The sequence below is a fragment of the Alligator mississippiensis genome, chromosome 2, assembly GCF_030867095.1.
Source record: "Alligator mississippiensis isolate rAllMis1 chromosome 2, rAllMis1, whole genome shotgun sequence".
Classification (NCBI taxonomy): domain Eukaryota; kingdom Metazoa; phylum Chordata; order Crocodylia; family Alligatoridae; genus Alligator; species Alligator mississippiensis.
The window spans coordinates 86,017,770-86,036,878 of record NC_081825.1 but is presented as its reverse complement, the minus strand read 5'-3'; the positions used below and the strand labels follow the sequence as shown (position 1 = coordinate 86,036,878).

Below are 19,109 nucleotides of genomic sequence, written 5' to 3'. Positions count from 1 at the left end.
CGGCAGCCTGCTGTCATCCCACGCGCAAATCTGGGCCTGCGCCCTTTGGATGGAGTCTGATACAGCCCCGCAGCCCTCCGGGGGGGCATGGGCCCCTGGATCTGTGTGTGGGATGACAGTATGCTGCCACTGCCAGCTGGGTCCAGTGCCAGATCTGTGTCCTGGATCCCTGGGATGACAGGTGGCTGGCGCTGCTGGCAAGTGATATGAGTTTTGCTTTGAACAGTTTGAGGTGCACTTTCACAGGAACCCCTGCACCTATCTCCTTGAAACTTGGCAAACCTTATGCCCTTAGAAGGGGCTACCAGCCCCGCAAATTTCAGTCAAATCAGACAAGAAATGACAAAGTTAAATGCATTTTAGTGATTCCCCATTATAGCCTGTGGTTGAATCACCGAAACAGCGTCGAAACTCCAAAACAGATTTGGCCAAATTGAAACAGAACAGTGATCCAAAACACCAAAACAAATCGCTGTCCCTCTGAAATGGCCGATCCAAAACTGGATTGAAATATAGCCATTTCTCACAGCCCTACACAAACTGGTTTAAGTGATCAAAAACTAGTTTAAGCCTATAACAGAACAGAAGTTCAGTACACATAAACCACTTTCAAAATGACCCAAACCAGTTTAAGATCAACCTGGTTGGATGGAATATCAGACTTAACTAATTTAGGTCAAACTGGGTTATGGAACTTCTGTCCCAGATCCCTTCTTGGCTGAAGTTAACTCAGTCTCCCAGCATCCCAGGATGCTTTGCTGCCCTGGGCTATGCTGCCTGCTCCAGTGGAGCAGGGACTGCCTCACCCCTCTGCTCCTTAATCTGCTTCCTGCCTGTATCTGGCAGCCCATAGGGATGGCAGGGGTGGGGGAGAGGACAGGGGAATAGACCCCCTAGGCCCTGCTAGCCATGATCTACACAACACATGGGGGGAGGGAAAGTCCATGTGGTGCAGGCTTTTCAGATCCTGGCAGCCTTCTCCCTTTCCTTCTCCCCCTTCCCAGCTGCTGATTGCTTCAGCGGCTGCTACAGAAGGAAGGGAGAAGGAGTCCTCCCAGTCAGGTGCCTGCCCCATCAGCCCAGCATGGGACACCAGGGAGCCCCCACCTTGGGGGCTTCTCCCTCCCCAGCCCAGTGTCCCCCAGCCCGGGGCAGCCCCAGAAGCCAAGGGAATTCTTTCCTTCCCAAATCTTACCTGAGAACCTTGCCTCAGCCCCTGCCAGTCTCAGGCAGTTTGAGGGAGTGGAGGGAAATCCTCCTGCTCCTCCACAGCTGGTTTTGCCTTAGTTGCTGTGAGTCTGAGGCAAAACTAATGCAGGGGAGCAGAGGAACTTCCCTCTGCTCCCTGGGCTATCCCTGAGACTCCAGCAGTTAAGGCAAATGGGTGGGGCATGCTCCCCAAGGCTACCTGGGCTGGAGAACCCAGGCTGGAGGAAACTCCTGGGGGGGGGGGGGGAACTCCCCCAAGCTGGGCCAGCACCTGGATCGGAGGCTCCTGAACCCCCTGTGGGGGGACAGCAGAAGTTTGGGGACACTTGTCTGGGCTGGCAATGGCTAGCAGGCTAGGAGACGTGCTCTAGCACTCCCCACCTACTGGCCTGGGTCACTGCAGACCTCCCCTTGCTTTTCCCAATTGAAAACTGAATGTCAGTTGAGTTGGTTATTGGTTCAGCCTACACAGTTTAAAGGAAGCCTGCCTAGTTTGAACTGATTCAGCCTCAGGCTTTTTGACTATCTGTACTTAGCCATGCTAAGCAGTGATGAGCTGTGGGGTCACCATAGCTTGAAATGGTGTTGGCTCTGGTGAGGCCTGGCCCAATGAACAGTGTGGTAAATCATGAGCCTTTAGCTTTGGAGTAATATCATGCATAGTTTGTTCTATACATAAGTAGGTACCAAAGTGGTGCTCAAGAGTGTGTTTATGAAGTACCCATGTTAAAACTTTCAGCAGTTTCAAAAAAAGGTAGCATGCATTGATTCTGGGTATACAAAATGCAAGGTTGTACTGTATGCAGCTTGCTACTGCCATCTTTAATTGCAAAGTTATTGTTTTCAAATTTGTCCCTTTTTTCCATGTGGTCAGGGAGAGCAGGGTCTGACAGTAAGGAGAGGGGGAAGGGCTGCCAGGAAAAAAAGGTTGGGGGGAAGCAGAGAGCAAAGGGCTACCTAACTCCTCAGATTTATTTTTTCCTGCTGGAGCAGTGTCAGGGGGACAGAATGAAGACAAACCTCCAATAATTAGATTTTATACAAGGAAAATTTTAGCAAGCTTATAAATTTTGCATATATATATATATATATATATATGATTGCTTATTATATATATATAATCTAATTATTGGGGGGATCATCTTGTAATCGGGGTCATCATCTGTTCAAGCAAATCCAGTATTTGGAAAGATTTCAGTAAAACTATTCAGCCATATCCAAGAAAGGGGAAGGAAAAAGAGACTGTTTTATACATGCTGAACATTTGTGCAAACATTTCAGTGAAAAAATGTAATACCCTCATTTTCTAAAGTCAGAAATTTGACATTTGCCAAAGTGGGTCAGCTTAGCATCAGAAAGATGCCTTTTACTATGTTCATAAAAAACTACTTTCCAAATTTGGTCATGTTCCAAGGCTCTGGAAGATCACATTTCTCACATGTTTAATAGAGATATATTTGAAGCTGTGGCATTATTCTCTCAAGATTCATGCACTATTCATGTACACAGCTCAGATGTGGCAAACTGCACATGTGCCATTCCCACAAAGCTACTTAACATTCAGTGCTTAGGTTGCATGATGTCTGGAAATTAATCAGAGTTATGTGGTGTCTGAGTTTGTTTGTACCATTCCTCTGCCTCTTTTGTTGTAGAAGTTACATGTAGGAAGTAAGGAAAGAAAATAAAGGCCAGTTTCATCGTTAAAACAAAATAGCCACCCAGGGGACATTAGAAGGGTATCTGACAGAGGTCCTATAGGAGCTTGGCAAACCATATAACAAGTAACCCATAACTACACCCCATACCTTCCCCCCCTCTTTTATTTGTAAGGTACCTGATGCAAAACACCTGAGTTATGATTTTTAAATTGTGGAACACTCAGAGGAATAACTGAAGTCAATGGGAGCATAGATTTGAACATTTAAGTATTTTAAAGACGTTAACAAAAATCAGACATCTCAGATTGACAATGCAGACTTAGTCCACTACACATTTAGTTTTAATCTCTCTGTACCACAAGTTCCTATTTACAAATATTTAATATCATCTTACCTCATGGGGTATTGCAGTGATACATTGATTAATGTTTGTGAACCATTCGTGTTCTACAGTAAATGTCATGGAAAGGTCATAGAAAATAATAATTGTATCTAGAGCAAAATTTAAAATAACATGCAATAAGAATGCAATGAGGCCACACTGAATGATAAGGATAAAATTGAAATAGTGAATAACAACCATTCAGTAAGCATGGTCTATTCTGTGCATAAGCAGGAGTCTCATAGGAAAAAAGCTGTATGTGATTTTGTAATTAAAGATTCTATCACAATGCCTATGCACAAGGAGGATGAAACAAGGTTGTACATGAATTCATTTTGGCATTCCCTAGTTTTTGGATCCTTACCTCTGCAGGATTAAATACAGCATCTAAATTACTCTCCATATATCAGTTTCAGTGCAGGGTATTATTCTTGCTATTTCTCAGAGCTAAACTATTTAAATCTAAATTGACCAATCACCAGTAAAAAATCAACCTTTATATACCCTTACATTAGTGTGGTGTTGATGTTCTTTAGATAAATAAAAAGGAAGTAACTGCAGTTCTTCAAGTAGTGGTTGTGACAAATGTTGAATTGTTAAGTGAAGCGGTGCTCAAACTATCTGACCCTGCAAAACCAGTCTGTGGTCTTTGCATAATGTAGGCACACAGTGTTGGTCTGTAGCCAGACCCAACATTTTGGTTTAGTCCACGGCTGCATATGGCATGCTGGGATGTACCAAATCAGCCCCCCTTATGCAGGATAACATGCCAAATTGGCCCTGCATGCAGGATCGCTCCACACATTCCAGCCCAATCCAGTGCAGGCCCTATAATTTGATCCATGGGGCTCCCCTCCAGGTCTGTAAATTTTGTGATGGGGGAGTGGTAGCAGCATTCACTGTTGTAGTTCCCAGAGCCACAGCAATTAACTGCTCCCCTACCGCCAACTTTATGGATCCATGGGGAGAGTCGCAGGCCAAATAACATGGCTTTATCAGCTAGATACGGCCTGCTTGGCTATAGGTTAAGTAACCCTGGTTTTTTTTGTAACAGGAGTTTAAATATCACTGCATAAGCTACCTTTAAAGCAACTATCACTGTCGTATGTGCCTTGTACATGTAAATAATATCCAGATTTAAGGTATTTTGGTGCTTAACTCCCACTAAAATTGTGAGTGATCATTGATACAGTGTTTATAGAGAAGTTAGGAGTTAGATGCTTAAATGTTGATGACTATCTGAGCCTTCTAACTTAAAAAAATATATTTTGTACTTAGAACAAAAGACACCAGTGGAACATGAAGATTTAGTTGAGTCTGGTCAGAAAAATTTCACACACATGGTATATACAAAGGATGAACAGATAACAAATTGCACTGAAGGCAATTGCTTTATATGTGTGTACACTAGGGTACATATGGAGGTTTTTGTGTCCATGTATCTAGATGCTATTGTACACACTGCTGATGTTCAAAAGGCAGAAGTAGAAATAATTTCCTCCTCTTCACTAATAATTGACAGAAGTTTCTGGTTTGTTATAAGTGCTATTACAAACCCAAACTTCTAAAGCTATCAAGTTAACTGCAGATTGACCTGGACAACTGCAGTTTTGTTTCCACTATTTGACTATCTTAATGAAACTGATATAGGGCATAACATTTAGAAAAGGCAGGCAATGGAGGAAATACCAGCTGTGTTAACCTTTAACGAGGGAGTAAAAATGATCTTAGTAAAAACAGAGGTGTATAACAGTGAGGTGGTAATTAGTATATTCTGGCATGAAATGCGCTAAAATTGTTTCTTAGGAAATGTAAATAAATTGCCATAAATTTAATTATATATTCACATTTCCTTTTAATAGTGGACCCCATTGCTAATGGACTGTGACGCACAATGAAACTGTTTATAGTGCACCATTTCATAAACCTAATCACAAATAATATAGTTGTTGGCCGTTCAATTATGGAAAGAGACCCCTTGAATTCTCTTGTGATAGAATTTTAACTAACTGCTTTAAAAACCACTGAACCATTGCAAAGAAATTCACTTCTAAACAAGATGTACCCAGCTATTGCCCAGTCAAAGGCAGCCCTGGTAACTAGCTGGGAGCTTAAGGGCTCTGCCTGATTTGAGTGACATATAGAATTATTGCTCATCTTTAACATGGGATGTTATATAGATCCAGATGGTCCTCTTCCTCCTTCAGGATGTCTTTAGAGTTGTTGCCATAATGTATAATTTTGGGGGTGGGAAGCACCATGGGTGGATCTAGAATTTTGAAAAGGGGGTGAGGTTTATAATCATGTATAAAACAACACATTTTTCTCCAGTTAAAAATAAATTAGAAGCTTTGCTAATATGTCAGGAGCCTAGGATGTATTATTTAGTTTAAAATTGAGGCAAAAACAAATATAACTTTATTGGAATGAGTTAAGAACAATCTGCAGGGCTGTGAAATAGGACCATTATTCCCAGGAGCAGCTAAGAGACAACAGACTTGCAGAACAAAGAATAGCTTGATTGGTAGAACATCAAGACCATTGAAAAGAAGAGAAAGTTGTTAGCCCCTGTGGGATAAAGAGTTTAGAAGGGATCAGGTAGATTATAATGAGCAATGAAGTCGATTGACTCCCTCAGCACTGCCCGATTAGAAATGTTGCAGCCACTGCCAAGCAGTTGGTTTTAAACCATGGGTGGATCAGTAATCAAAGGTAGGTGCACATGGACCAATGCAATCCTCCTGGATCCACCCCTGGGGAGCTCTCAGCTTGGCTACAGAATGCAGATTGGCTTTTCTCCTATAGCATGTTAATTAATATATAATTAAATTAATTTAGGTTTCAGAGAAAAATATGATCAAATGAATAAATAATATGATTAGCAACTGAAAAGAAATGAATCAAATTTTTTTCTTGAGAGATGAGAAGTTTTCACTTGCACTTGTAATTATTGAGAGAGATGTCATAGGATAGTAGTTTTAAACTCCAATTTTATTAATTTTTACTGGAAAGGATCTAGTTTTAAACTCTGTCCTGTTTCTTCACCCTGGGTTTTGCAACGTTTTATTAGGGAGATTTTGGTTCATCCCACTGTTTGGTGTCTGTATTCACCCATCTGGCCTGCTGTATGTTAAAATTGCAGGGGCAGCGAGCTTTATGCTGCTGGAGTTTTTGTCCTATAGGGGAATTTACAGGATCAAGCTTAGGTTACTTTGTTCTCTTTCCTCTGCTTACACCATGTTAATGTTTATGGAGCAGAGAATGAAATCAAATCTGAAATTTGGATCAGAAATTCAGAAATCAAAGCTGAAATTTCGATATTTTGATCCCTACATCAACGTACTGATAATATTGATGTGTAATATCAATATCATATGATATCCATATGTACGCACGCACACAAACACACACACATGCACGTGTGTGTGTGTATACATGTGTGTATACGTGTGTGTGTGTATTCATATGGATATGGATGTCACATGATATTGATATTACATACCAGTATTATCAGTATGTTGATGTATGAATCAAGATTTACACATTCTAATATTATAAATACCTAAGTCTGTCTGTCTGCCCTAATGCTTTATTTGCACTATGATTGGCTTATAAATAGCCAATCAGAGTGCAAACAAGCATTCAAACAGGAGCTGGCAGCAGTGGAGCACCACCACGATGGTGGGGACACAGGGAATGGAGGCGGGAGCAACGGAGGCAAGGGCCTCCCTGGAAGTGGGGGCAACAGAGTGGATGGGGGCAATGGAGCCCTGCTCCCTGCAGATTTCAATGATGGAGCGGAGGGGTGAGGGGAGAGGCCATCGGAGCTGGCCTTGCCCCCCTCCCCTTACTCCTTGCAGATGATGGCAGCGGCGGCGCAGGAGGGAAGCAAAGTCAGGATGGCATGGGGGGGGGCAGGCCATGGCTCTGGCCTCAGGCCACCCCTCCCCCCTCCCATCATCACTGCTTGCAGGGCCTGATGTGGGACAAGGTGGTGGCAATGTGGGGAGGAGTGGATCCCATGCAGGTTGAGGGAGTAGTGGGTGTGCCACAGTGGCAGCAGTGGTGGGGGGAGGGGAGGAGGCCAGGACGACTGCTGCCCCACACCGCTGTGGCAGGCTGGCTTCTGTCCTGGCTTGGGCCTTCTCCCCACCCTTGGGCCCGGGCCCCATCCTCCTCCACCCCCTGTGCTCCACCCCTTTGGCTCTGAGGCCACTCTTCCCATTCCCCCACTGCTTCTGGGTCTGCCCTGAACCTACTCTCAATCAATTTGTGGCTGTTATTCCTTGTTATCCCAGGTGGTGCCCAGGGGAAGAGCACCGCACCTATTTTCCGCTGATCACCCCTGGTGAGTTTATAGATGGCCACCAGATCCCCTCTCAGTCTTCTCTTGTGCAGGCTGAATAGATTCAGGCCCTTTAGTCTATTTTCATAGGGCCTGCCCTGCTGCCGCTGACAATGTGAGTGGCCCTCCTCTGGACCCTCTCAAGGTTAGCCACATCCCTCTTGAAGTGCGGTGCCCAGAACTGGATGCAGTACTCCAACTGTGGCCACATAGAGGGGAAGGATCACCTCCCTGGACCTGCTTGTGATGCATCCGTAGATGCATGACAAGGTGTGGTTAGCCTCACTGACCACTTCCTCACATTGGCGGCTCATGTCCATTCTGGGGTCAACGATGACTCCAAGATCCCTTTCAGCCATAGTGTGGTTGAGAAGGGTGTTTCTGAGCCTATAGGAATGTTGCAGGTTCCTTCTCCCTTGATGCAGCACCTTGCACTTGTTTGCATTGAATTCCATTATATTCTCATCCACCCACCTCTGTAAGATGTCTAGATCTAGTTGAGTTCTGTCCCTCCCCTCCAGTGTGCTCATTTCTCCCAATATCTTTGTGTCATCAGCGAATTTGGACAGCGTGCTTTCTACACCCATCTCCAAGTCGCTGATAAAGATGTTGAATAGCAGAGGCCCGAGGACCGAGCTCTGGGGCACTCCACTATCCTCATCCCTCCAGGCCGAAAATGACTCATCCACCACCACCCTCTGGGTGTGACCATCAAGCCAATTTGCCACCCATCTGACTGTGTAGACATCAATGCCACAGTTGCCTATTTTTTTTTTATTTTTTTTTTGTGAGAACAGGGTGAGAAACAGTGTCAAAGGCGTTCTCGAAGTCCAGGTAGACAACGTCTGTGGCAGGCCAGTAGGGGGCGCTCCTGCATTGAGCCACCCACTTCACTGCGCCCGACCACCTTCCAGGCTCCGAGTGCCTCCCTGGGGGTACCTCACATCTGTCCGACCCCCTTCCTGGAGCACACCCACTAGCCTAGGGGTAACACTGCCACCACCCAGGGCTGGGCTTGATTCTGGCTCTGTGAACCCTGGGAAACACAGGCCTAGTAGCCCTTGAGGGTACTTGACTTGCTTCAAGCACTTGGGGGGTGCTTTCCTCAGTCTGAACCACAAGTAGTGGTCTCCCTTAGTCAGCCGAACCAAGGGGCCCCATGGCATAATCTAGACCCACACCCAATAAGTCTCCCACACTAGGTACAAAGGAGAACTTTATTGATTACAAGGGGTAGGGTTGGAATAGGGTACAGGGTAGAGCAATATCAGAAAAATCCCATAGAGCAAACTGGCATGGCTGGATAGCCTTTGGTCACACATCTGAGTTACTGCAAGCTATATATCTAGTTAGATCTCAGGCAGCTTACTCACAAGTATCATCCAGAGGCAGGTGGAGATTCCCTCTGGAGGCAGGCAGTTCCCTGACCATGAGTTTTGAGAGAGATAGCAAGTTTCAGATGGCTCAGCTCTTCTCTCTCTCTGACTCTTCCTCATGGCTGCTGCCCCCTCCTCCTGGGCAGTCCTTAACTTATATAGCCCTTGTGACCTCATTTACCTGGTCCAATGGAAGCCAGCACCTGTTGGCTGTCAGCCAACCAATTTGAAATGCATCACTAGTTGCTGGGTAAACTGGCAGTTCCTAGCTCCCCAGGTAGCCCAAGTCCCCCACCTAGGTATGTGATGCCAGTCATGTAGGCAGAGGGAGCAGGTTTACCCCCTCCCTCAGGAATGTATCCAGCTTAGGTTACCTAAAGAGATAGGGTAAGGTATGTATCCTCTGCTGGGCCCATCCTAAGCAAATTGTCACAGAGCAGAGTTTTTGAGGAGAAACAGAGGTGGCCTTCTGCCACAACATCCACCTCAACACCTGCATCCAAGGACTTTGTGACCTGGTCGTAAAAGGAAACAAGGTTAGTCAGGCAGGATCTGCCTGCAGTGAACCCATGTTGGTTGCCCCTGAGCATTACCTCCCATGCTGGGCTCCTGCAGATGTGTTCCTTGATAATTTTCTCAAAGGTCTTCCCAGGGACTGAGGTGAGACTAACTGCCCTATAGTTACCTGGGTCCTCCCTTCTCCCCTTCTTGTAAATGGGGAGCACCTTGGCCCTTTTCCAGTCCTCTGAGACCTGGCCCGGGCACCACGAGCACTCATACAGCCATGCCAAGGGCCCTGCTATGGCTTCTGCCAATTCCTTCAGTACCCTTGGATGAAGAGCATCCAGATCTGCTGATTTTAATGTGTCCAGCCCCTCCAAGAATTCCCTAACTAAATTGTCCCTGACCCTAGACATGAGCCGGTCCATAATCCAAGTTGGGGAGTTGTCCCGGTCCCTGCTTAGAAATATGGAGGCAAAGAACTCATTGAAGAGATCAGCTTTTCCCTTTGCTGCAATCACCAGATTGCCAAGCCTGTCCTGGAGGGGCCCCACATTACCAGGTGCCTTCTTACTCCCTTTGTACTTGAAAAAGGACTTTTTGTTATCCTTAATTCTGGTTGCCAGCCCTAGTTCTATCTCTGCCTTGGCCTTCCTAACCGCCTCCCTGCATCATGAGCAATGGAGGTATAGTCCTCCTTGGTGATAGCCCCTTGCTTCCACTGATTGTATGCCACCTTTTTTGCCCTTAGGCCCTCCTGAATGCCTTTACTGAGCCAAGGGATCTTTTTAGCACTCTTGCTCCCTTTGATTCACGTTGGGACTGACTCCTGAACTCGGAGGATCGTCTCCTTACAGAACAGCCACCCATCCTGGATGCCTATCTCATTGAGGCTCCAAGTCCCCAGCGTCTCTCTTACTAATCTCATCTCATTGAAGTCAGCCCTCATGAAGTTAAGGACTTTTGCCTTACTGCTTGTTTTCACCACCCTGCGTTGGACAGTAAATTCCAGCAGACGATGGTCACTAACGCCTAGGTAGTCGAGCACCGTCAGATCCCTCACCAGGTCATTGCCTGTGGCAAGGACCAAGTCCAGCAAGGCATTTCCTCTGGTGGGATTGTGTACCTCTTGGGTTCGGTAGAGGTCCTGTATGCAGGCTAAAAGCCTACATTAGCATTCAGACTTCGCTGACTGATACTCCCAGCAGATGTCTGGGTAGTTTAGGTCACCCATGACAACCACATCCCTTGTCCTTACAGACTCTGTGAACTGACATGAAAATTCAAGGTCCAGCTCATCCCTCTGGTGAGGCGGTCTGTAGTAGATTCCCACTATCAAGTCCCTTTTCCCACGACCCCCTTGCATTCTAACCCAGAGTGCCTCAGTTTGCCCCTCTTCTGAGCCCATCCTGATCATCAAGGATGTGTACTTCTCTTTAACATAGAGTGCTACACACCCCACTTTTTCCCTACTCTATCCTGTCTATACAACCTATAACCCTCATTGTCTACTGCCCAGTCATGGGTAGAATCCCACCAGGTTTCTGTAAGCCCAACCAGGTCTGGGTTTTTGCTAGCTAGCAGGAGGGCGAGTTCCTCCTGCTTATTCCCCATACTTCTAGCATTTGTGTAGAGGCAGTTGAGACCTCCTTTGGGTGTTCGTGCTGCCTTCTTGTTCTCAAGCTTGCCGGGCTCTTGTCACTTACCTGGGTTGTTCCTGCTCACGTCACCTGGCTTGATGTCAAAGTGTCCTCCTGCACTTCTGCATCCCCATCCCCTGAGGAACGGAGTTTAAAGCTCACCATGTGAGTTCAGCCAACCTGGAAGAGAAAACATGCTTACCTTTTGGGGAGAAAACATGCTGCAGTGGGGAGGGGGGAAGTGGGCCCGGACCCCAAGCAGCAGGAGGTAAAGGGGCAGGGGGCCTGGGCAGGGGGGATGGGGGCAGGACTCCATCCCCGCATGCTCTCCCCACCCCCCCATAATTCCTGAGGGGCAATTGGCTAGTTATTTGATAAACACTATAATTGGTTATTTCAAAGTATATTTGTACTTAGGTATTTTCAGTTTTATTTGTCTTGTTATATATTCATTCAAATGAAGTTAACAACACTGTAAGCTAACAGTATATATCCTTAATAAGCAGACAGAAAACAGGAGAGACTACCACTGATAGATTCACTGAGGAAATATATATTGGAGGAGAGCTGTGTATGTTTCTCAGGTGAATAATATGCAGTTTGGTAACTCACTATGAAAGGCATAGAGTTTTCTATAGAAAATTTTTGTCTGCATTAAAGAAATGATTGGTTGCTTCCTGGGCCTCATTGTATTTATATGGGGGTTTCACAGGATCAGGGTTTGCAGCTGGTGAGAGATTTTGGAGAGTTGTGAGGTTTTGGACAGAAAGGGCAGAAGATGCAATGCGTATATTATCCTCCCAACAGTCTCATGAATAATTTGTTGAAAGGATACTTAGTTATTATGTTGATTAGGGCCACATAATCATCTAGACAGATCGGATGGTAAAGGTATTACGTTCTGAATAAGTATTATCTTTCATGTGTACTCTCCATCATGCAAGAATACCACTTTCCCTCCTTTAAGAGAGTTTCCAGATGAAGTAACAACTAATAAGAGCCTTGGCAGTGTAATGCAATAGAGGGCACCTTGGAAAAAAAGAGAAGTTTTTGTGGAGCAGCAACAGTGAGGCCTAGGGACAGTCTGCGGGACCTTTGGTTTTAATGGATCTCTTGACTTTCTCATGGTTCTTTTATGCAGAATGTCCTCTTTCTAGCTATGTTTATTCTTATTTGTAACACCATTATTGTACTCTGAAGTTGCTTTAAAACGCTTCAGGCAAAGTTACAATACAGCTTCAGTTTCATAGGGGTCAGCATTAGGGAAATCCAGTATGGTACTCTGCAATTTCTTTGAGCTTTCATTCATCACTGAGTTAAAAATAAACTTCTGTTAATTATGGGTGTAGGATTTTCATTAGAAACGACTCATACGTAAGTAATTAACACTTGAACAGTTTTTGTATATATGTCATTTGATATCATTGCCTTAAATTAAAAAAAGATAAAAACACAATGAAGCCAGTAAAAATGTATTTCCATTTGGTTGGTAAGGAATATATTAACATGCCACTATTGCCTGAACATTTTCCATGAAGCACCAATCTCTTTTTTTTCATCACAGTCACCATTGCAGCTTCAGATAGCACATGTAGTACCTTGAATTTAGCTTAAGCCGGATGCTACAGTTCAGTTGTCAGACTAAGTGCTGGACACATTTTAACAAGACAGCCATCTACCTATAGAGCTGCATTATCTCCCTTCAACATACACAATCTCTTCCCTTGTCCCCCTTTATCTAAAGATTTTTGGGTCATTTATAATTAATTGAGATTTTGATGATACAGTGGCTTACCTGCTAGCAGCTGTAGCTCTGTAATTTGAAAGTATTGCAGGTCTGATTACCCTGCCAGTCACAGGGCAGTACTCTCAAATTCATATCCATCAGATCACACCTTAAAAAATCAGCAAGTGAAACAACTTGCTGATTGAAGGTCATAAAGATCAGTGACTGTGGTGTAGGAGATCTAGTCAAATCATCTTTAAGGTAGAGAATGGCAGCAGCTTATGGTGATATAGCTCAGTGGAAAGAAGAATTATTAATTAGTCACCCAGCAGCTGGAAGTATGATTGACAGGTAAGATATGACCGATAAAGGCTTCAGTAATATCAGATATCAAAGCCTTTGGTATTTTGGGGACTTTACATTTTCTTTGTTTCATTATTAATGCGTCCAAGAATCATATTTTGCAGGAGAAATTTTGTTGAAAATAGGATTTAAATCTCCTATTTTAATATGAATGGGTGTTATCAGTTCAAATCTAGCTTTGATACTAGATGACATAAAATATAGAATGCAAATAATGATTAATTTCCAGTATCATGTCAATCACCGAATACCTGCATTTTGTGTTAGTTCTTTTTAAATGATTTGGCTTAAAGGTAATTTTTAAGTCCTTATGGAAATAAAGTTCAGTGTATAATTTTCTGCCAGACTGACAGCAATGACATTTTTAAGACTGCTATAATTTTGGTTAAGTCAGTAGGCAGCATGTAAATTAAAGGGTTCATGGAGAAAAATCTTGTGTAAAAACAATATTTATGGCGCACATATTTATAAACATTACTTTGAATAAATTATAACATGCCAAACTATTTTTTATTCTGTCTGCATTAAGTTAAATAAATTCTACATAGGTATTTTAAAGAAGACTCTTTTTTTTCCTTGTAAATCACATGAAATTACCATTTTTACTCTATTTTGTTTCTTGCAGCATGTGGAGAAACTCTGCAAGAATCTACAGGCAACTTTTCATCTCCAGGATTTCCAAATGGTTATCCTTCCTATACCCACTGTATATGGAGAATCTCTGTAACTCCAGGGGAGAAGGTACTTTAGCATTATTTTAGCATCCCCTTTCCTGAAATAAATACAAGCATCTTCTCTTCCTTTTTTTAAGATACTTTCCTCTTTATTTAGGAGTTTGGGGTTTTTTTTAAGCTTCCATAATATCACAAATTGATTATATCCTAATATCCAGACTTTTGCATTTGATAGTGAAATATAGGCAGAAGGCAGGGTAGATTTTCACCTTGAATCCGAGGCATATAGCATAAAAGCTTATGCTGTATGACACTGATTTAGTCGGTCTATGAGGGCATGTGTAGACGAAATAGAGGCCCTAAGTTGAAGCAGTATGTTTTAAAAAACTCCACTTCAATTTAGAGCTGATTAAACCCCCATGTTGTACACACCCCCTACTGACTTACCTCCCTCTCTGGTAAGGAGGGGTGGGTCAGCTGCCAGCAGGTGGAGTGGTCCTTGGGTTGCGGTGCAGGGCCTGGTGCTTCTCTTCATGCCTCCCCACCAGACAGCACTCACCTGTAGGCACCCGGCTCAGGTGGTCCTGGGGAACACCATAGCCGCAGAGGAAAGCACCAGGCCCCTGCGCAGCTCAGGCAGGCAGGCAGGCTCTGGGGGAGGGGGGCAGGGGAGATCAGACTTGCCACTTTTCTTGGGCAGAGCCTGTTTTCCCGGGCTGCTTCCAGGCTGCCTACAGTGCTTGCTGCAGAGCTATGGAGCTGCACAGAGCCCAGTGCTTCACTCCATAGCTGTAGGGGTAGCAAACTAAAACTCCTTGAAAGAATTTTAGTTTGCTGTGTCCCATGTCATTTAAGGCACATTACACTGCTGAATTTCCTACAGCGGCTGGAATTAATGCGCAATATACCACCGAAGCGTGCAAACACCGACACCATTAAAGTGGTGCAAAAGCATTTAGCCCACTTTAAAGTGTCATGTACACACACCTCTAGTTTCGTCTACACATGGTGTAAGACACAAATCTACCCTGCCTTCTGCCAGTTTTCAAACTAACACAGCTTACTACCTCTGTGTGCTAATGAACTAGAGCCCACTGGTTTGACTTTGTCCTGTGTTACTGGAAACTCAAGTTCACTCCCATCCAGTGGATGTTCATGTGAAATAAGTTTACAGTTGCAGTCCAATTCTAAGAAGAGAGATATGCTTACACAGTCATATTGGTAGCCTCAGCGTAAAGTCAGAAGGTGAAATAGGCATGCATGGCAGAAGGTGAAATAGGCAGGCACCTGAGAGGTGCCTGAGCACAGAAACTCGGTAGTATGGGGAAATAAGAACAATGGTGGTGCTTGTCTGATGCCTACTTAGTCCATGGGTTTTAGGGTGTTACTTGGGAAGTTTGTTATTGTTTATCTAATAACCATAATGCAGGTAAGAACATCTCTTGCAATCGCCTTCTCAATTTGGTCTCTCACACTCTTTGTAGAAGCAGAGGCACTGTGGGACAGTTCCACCTGGCAGTATTTGTGCATTTGTTCACTTCAGGTATTACATGTCCCTGAAGAAATAAATTGTAAACACAGTGTGTACACAAGGTTGGGGATCCGGGACAACGTATACTTAAGATATAAAGATCCCCTTGGTCTTAGGGACCTAACACCAAATGGACCTTTTTGTGAAGGAGTAAGGGACAGAGAGGTCAAAGGGAGTGAACTGCAGCCTATTCAACCAAAGGAAGCATAAAAACATGTGCGTGAAGTGTGATGAGACCCAGACACAACACTCTGGTGATGCATGCCATTTTTAAGTTGGTTATGCAATAGCCAGTAATACTGAATATGAAAAATAAGTAGATCTTGGATGGTTGTCCAATCCTGCAGACATTTTAGGATATTGCATTTTTTTTTCCTTTCTTCATTTTGATATTTTTGATGACAAAGCAGGGTGCTACTTAAGAATAGTCAGTAATCCTGGACTTCAGGAAGTTTACTTTAAGAGATATGGCAGACCCATGTCTGCTTGCTGCAACAAGAGACTTGGACCTATGTTACCCACATCTCCACATCTCAGGTTAGTGCCTTGACCACCTACTTGGGTTGTATCTCTCTTCTGCTGGAGTTGCTCAACACTGTAAAAAACAAAAAAACAAAAAAAAAGATTCACTCTGAGAGCCAAAGACTCCATAGCTTATTGGTTAAGGCACTGCTAGATTAGGAGACAGGTTCAAGTCTTTTTCACCAAAAAATATGAGACATTGAAATTTTAAATTCCCACTCTGAATCAGGCAGGCAAAAATACTAATCATTAGGTTGTTGGCTGTTCTGTGTACTTTGCTTTCCCTCTGGGTTCGACTTGAGAAATTTTGGTGATGAAACCTGTGTCAAAACAGTGACTATCTGGTGAAAATATTTTATTTCAATTAAAACAATATTTAATTGGAAAATTCCTAGCCAGACCTCATTTTAAGAGGCCAGAGCTCTGATACTGCACGTTTTCTATAACAAGACTTTGTCCTCTCATTCATTTTGTAAATAGGAAGTTAAAATACTTCATTATCTCTTTCAATTACACATGTGTAAATGAATCCTTTCTCATGATCACAGTAAACAACAAAGATTGTTCTTAAAATTATTTTCCATGAAGATTATATTTGCTGGACATTAAAATTCAGTATGTAAAGGTAGAAAAATGAAGAGTAGATCAACATTTAAAATATGATTTTATGCCTTTCAGTGAAAATAATGTCTCCATAAGCAAAGAAAGAAGATTATGTAGCAGGCTTAGGAACAATTGTGAGTGGTTTGAAAACAGTTTGCTCTGATTTTTCAGCTCAGGATTTAAGTCTATATTATAATTTAATTAATATTCTATAATTATGGATCATGGTTTCTGAAATAATCACAACTCCTAATTTATGAACCAAATAAAACTTAACTGCTGTGTGTTTTCCAAATGTATCAAATTTCTTAGAGTGAAAATATTCAATTTCTTGCTTGCAGTTTTGATAATTTAGGGATAAATTCTCACTTCCATTACATGGCCTTAAAGGGGTAGAAGAAACAGAAAAGGCTAATATAAGGCACACTAGAATTATTGTTCCTGCACTCTAAGGAAGTACAGGGCTGGTGAATGGGAGAGTAGACAGATTTTACCTCCACTTTCAAACTGCCATACAGAAGGATTGCATAAAGTACTACCATATTTGTTAAAGGGGCAGGAGTATGTATTTCCTACAGCGTGCAAGGGAGCTTTGTGAAAATACCTTTTGACACTCATTCTGCAGTAGTATATGTTTTGTATTACCCAGTGTAGGGATGCATCTAGAGTAATTCTAATATAGTATTCTTTTTGTATGACCAGTATAATTAGTTCAGTTTTGCAAAACATTGTTTCATTTCCTTGCTAGAAGAAGAGTATTTTAAATGAGTCCCTGTCCAATTTTCTACCACCAGTGCCTAAGGTTTACAGTATTCAAAAATAGAGCTGCATAGGCAATGGTTTATGAGATTTACAAAAATGTTTGTCCTTACTGGAACTAAAATGATGCTTGAAAATTCTTGTGAAAATCAGGAGAGAACAGCCTCCCAAAGAGCTCATATGTTAGGATACTCACTGCAGCTGTAGAAAAAAACAGATTCAAGTTCTTGGTCTGCCTGGTTTGATGCTCTTACTTGTAGCTCGATTTCCCATATCCTACCTGAATAGCCAGATGACTGAGCTATATGTTTACTACAAATTAGCTTTTGAACAATATCTGTTTCTTTTTTCTGTTCTATAATTGGGGGTCTGTTGCTAAATACAGTGTTATATATTCCTTTAAAAGAATCTTATATGACAGCAGAAAGAATGATGGAAGAAAGCTATAAAGTGACTATTTGGGCCCATTGTTCCAATTACAGTGTTATATTTCCTCAACACAGCTGGAGTAAAGAATAAGTTCCTTAACAGTTTTAACTGACACATACAGCTGGTACAGTGGCTTCCATGGGAATACAGTGTTGCAGTGTGAAATTTAAATTACTGCTCAATAGCAAATGTTTCTGCTATAGAAACAGATTTAAATTTTGGAGGTACCCAGCATTAAAATAAAATTAAACCGACAAAAAGGCCTGTAGCACTGAGTGTTACATTGCAGTACACTATAGAAGTCAAGTTTGGATCAGTTGTATTGAATATTTGTCAAGCTACAATGAAGAATAGTCAGAAAAAAAACTTTTTATATTTTAACTAGAATACAGTTGTAAGGGGGGAAAATGAAAGGAACCGGCTTCCATTATTACAGATTAGAGACTATTCTGTCTTCATTTATGTATCTACATCTCCACTGAACTCAGTAAAAGTTGCAGGTATATAGTTAGAGAACTCTTCAAAGTCTTGTTTTATATTCATAACAAAGTTTTCAGCTTAAAACAATGGGCAAAGGAGAAAAGTCAAAGCTAATGAAGGCACATGAATCACTGAATCCACTTTAAAATATTACAACTACTTGATAACTGTTCCTATTGTAAATGTCATTGTGGTATGATTGTGATTTTATTTTTATCCATCACAGAGGATGTTATGTTCACAATAAAATAAAATCCAAGTAAACAGACACATAGCAATTTATTTTAATCCTCCTTAAACTTCAGGTCAACGGTACCCAAACCATGCCTTGCAGGCAGCAAATTGTCCATGACATCTTCTAGTGCTGTTGGCAGCTATAGGAAATTAAAAAGCTAAAACTGAAGTTGACAAGGGAGAGCAAAGTATGATGTTGCCTGTAGCATGTTACTAGTTTAATTGTTGCAAGCATTGGCTATGAGCCAGTGAATGTCGGCAGTGACTGCTTCAGTCATTTACAACTCCTGTGCAGTTACTCTCAATGTCTCTACTGCAAGAATGGTAGTATACGGATGAAGACATATACTGGGCCAGAACACTAAGAGAATGAGACCAACTACAGATGAACTTCTGACTGTAAATATGTAGGCTCAGTTAAACTTACTTATGTTGAGAAACTGTATGTTGTGTCATTATAGCATAAGGTAGTCTAAAAGTTATGTTGTACATGTGATGGTTCAATGCAGACAAATAGTTGGCAGCAGTGATCCCTCATGGTCAAGAATGATCACTTCCACAGGTCAAGTAAAGGGTTATAAATGAGTCCGTTGATGGATAAGGAGCCAATCCTAGAGCTGTAGACTTTCTGGCTGGTACCACAGGTGTTGGTTAAAGGGAAGGTCAGACCATGAATT

At 42.7% G+C, this 19,109-nt stretch overlaps 1 protein-coding gene across 4 annotated transcripts in view; it reads left to right on the top strand.

The window, feature by feature from the left end:
* TLL1 (tolloid like 1) overlaps window positions 1-19,109 on the top strand; it is a 280,326-nt gene that overhangs the window by 149,526 nt on the left and 111,691 nt on the right. For all 4 annotated transcript variants that reach the window (XM_059721901.1, XM_014611599.3, XM_019481422.2 and 1 more), the window contains exon 9: window positions 13,826-13,941. In XM_059721901.1, the coding sequence (XP_059577884.1) occupies window positions 13,826-13,941 (116 nt within the window). The remainder of the gene's footprint in view (window positions 1-13,825; window positions 13,942-19,109) is intronic.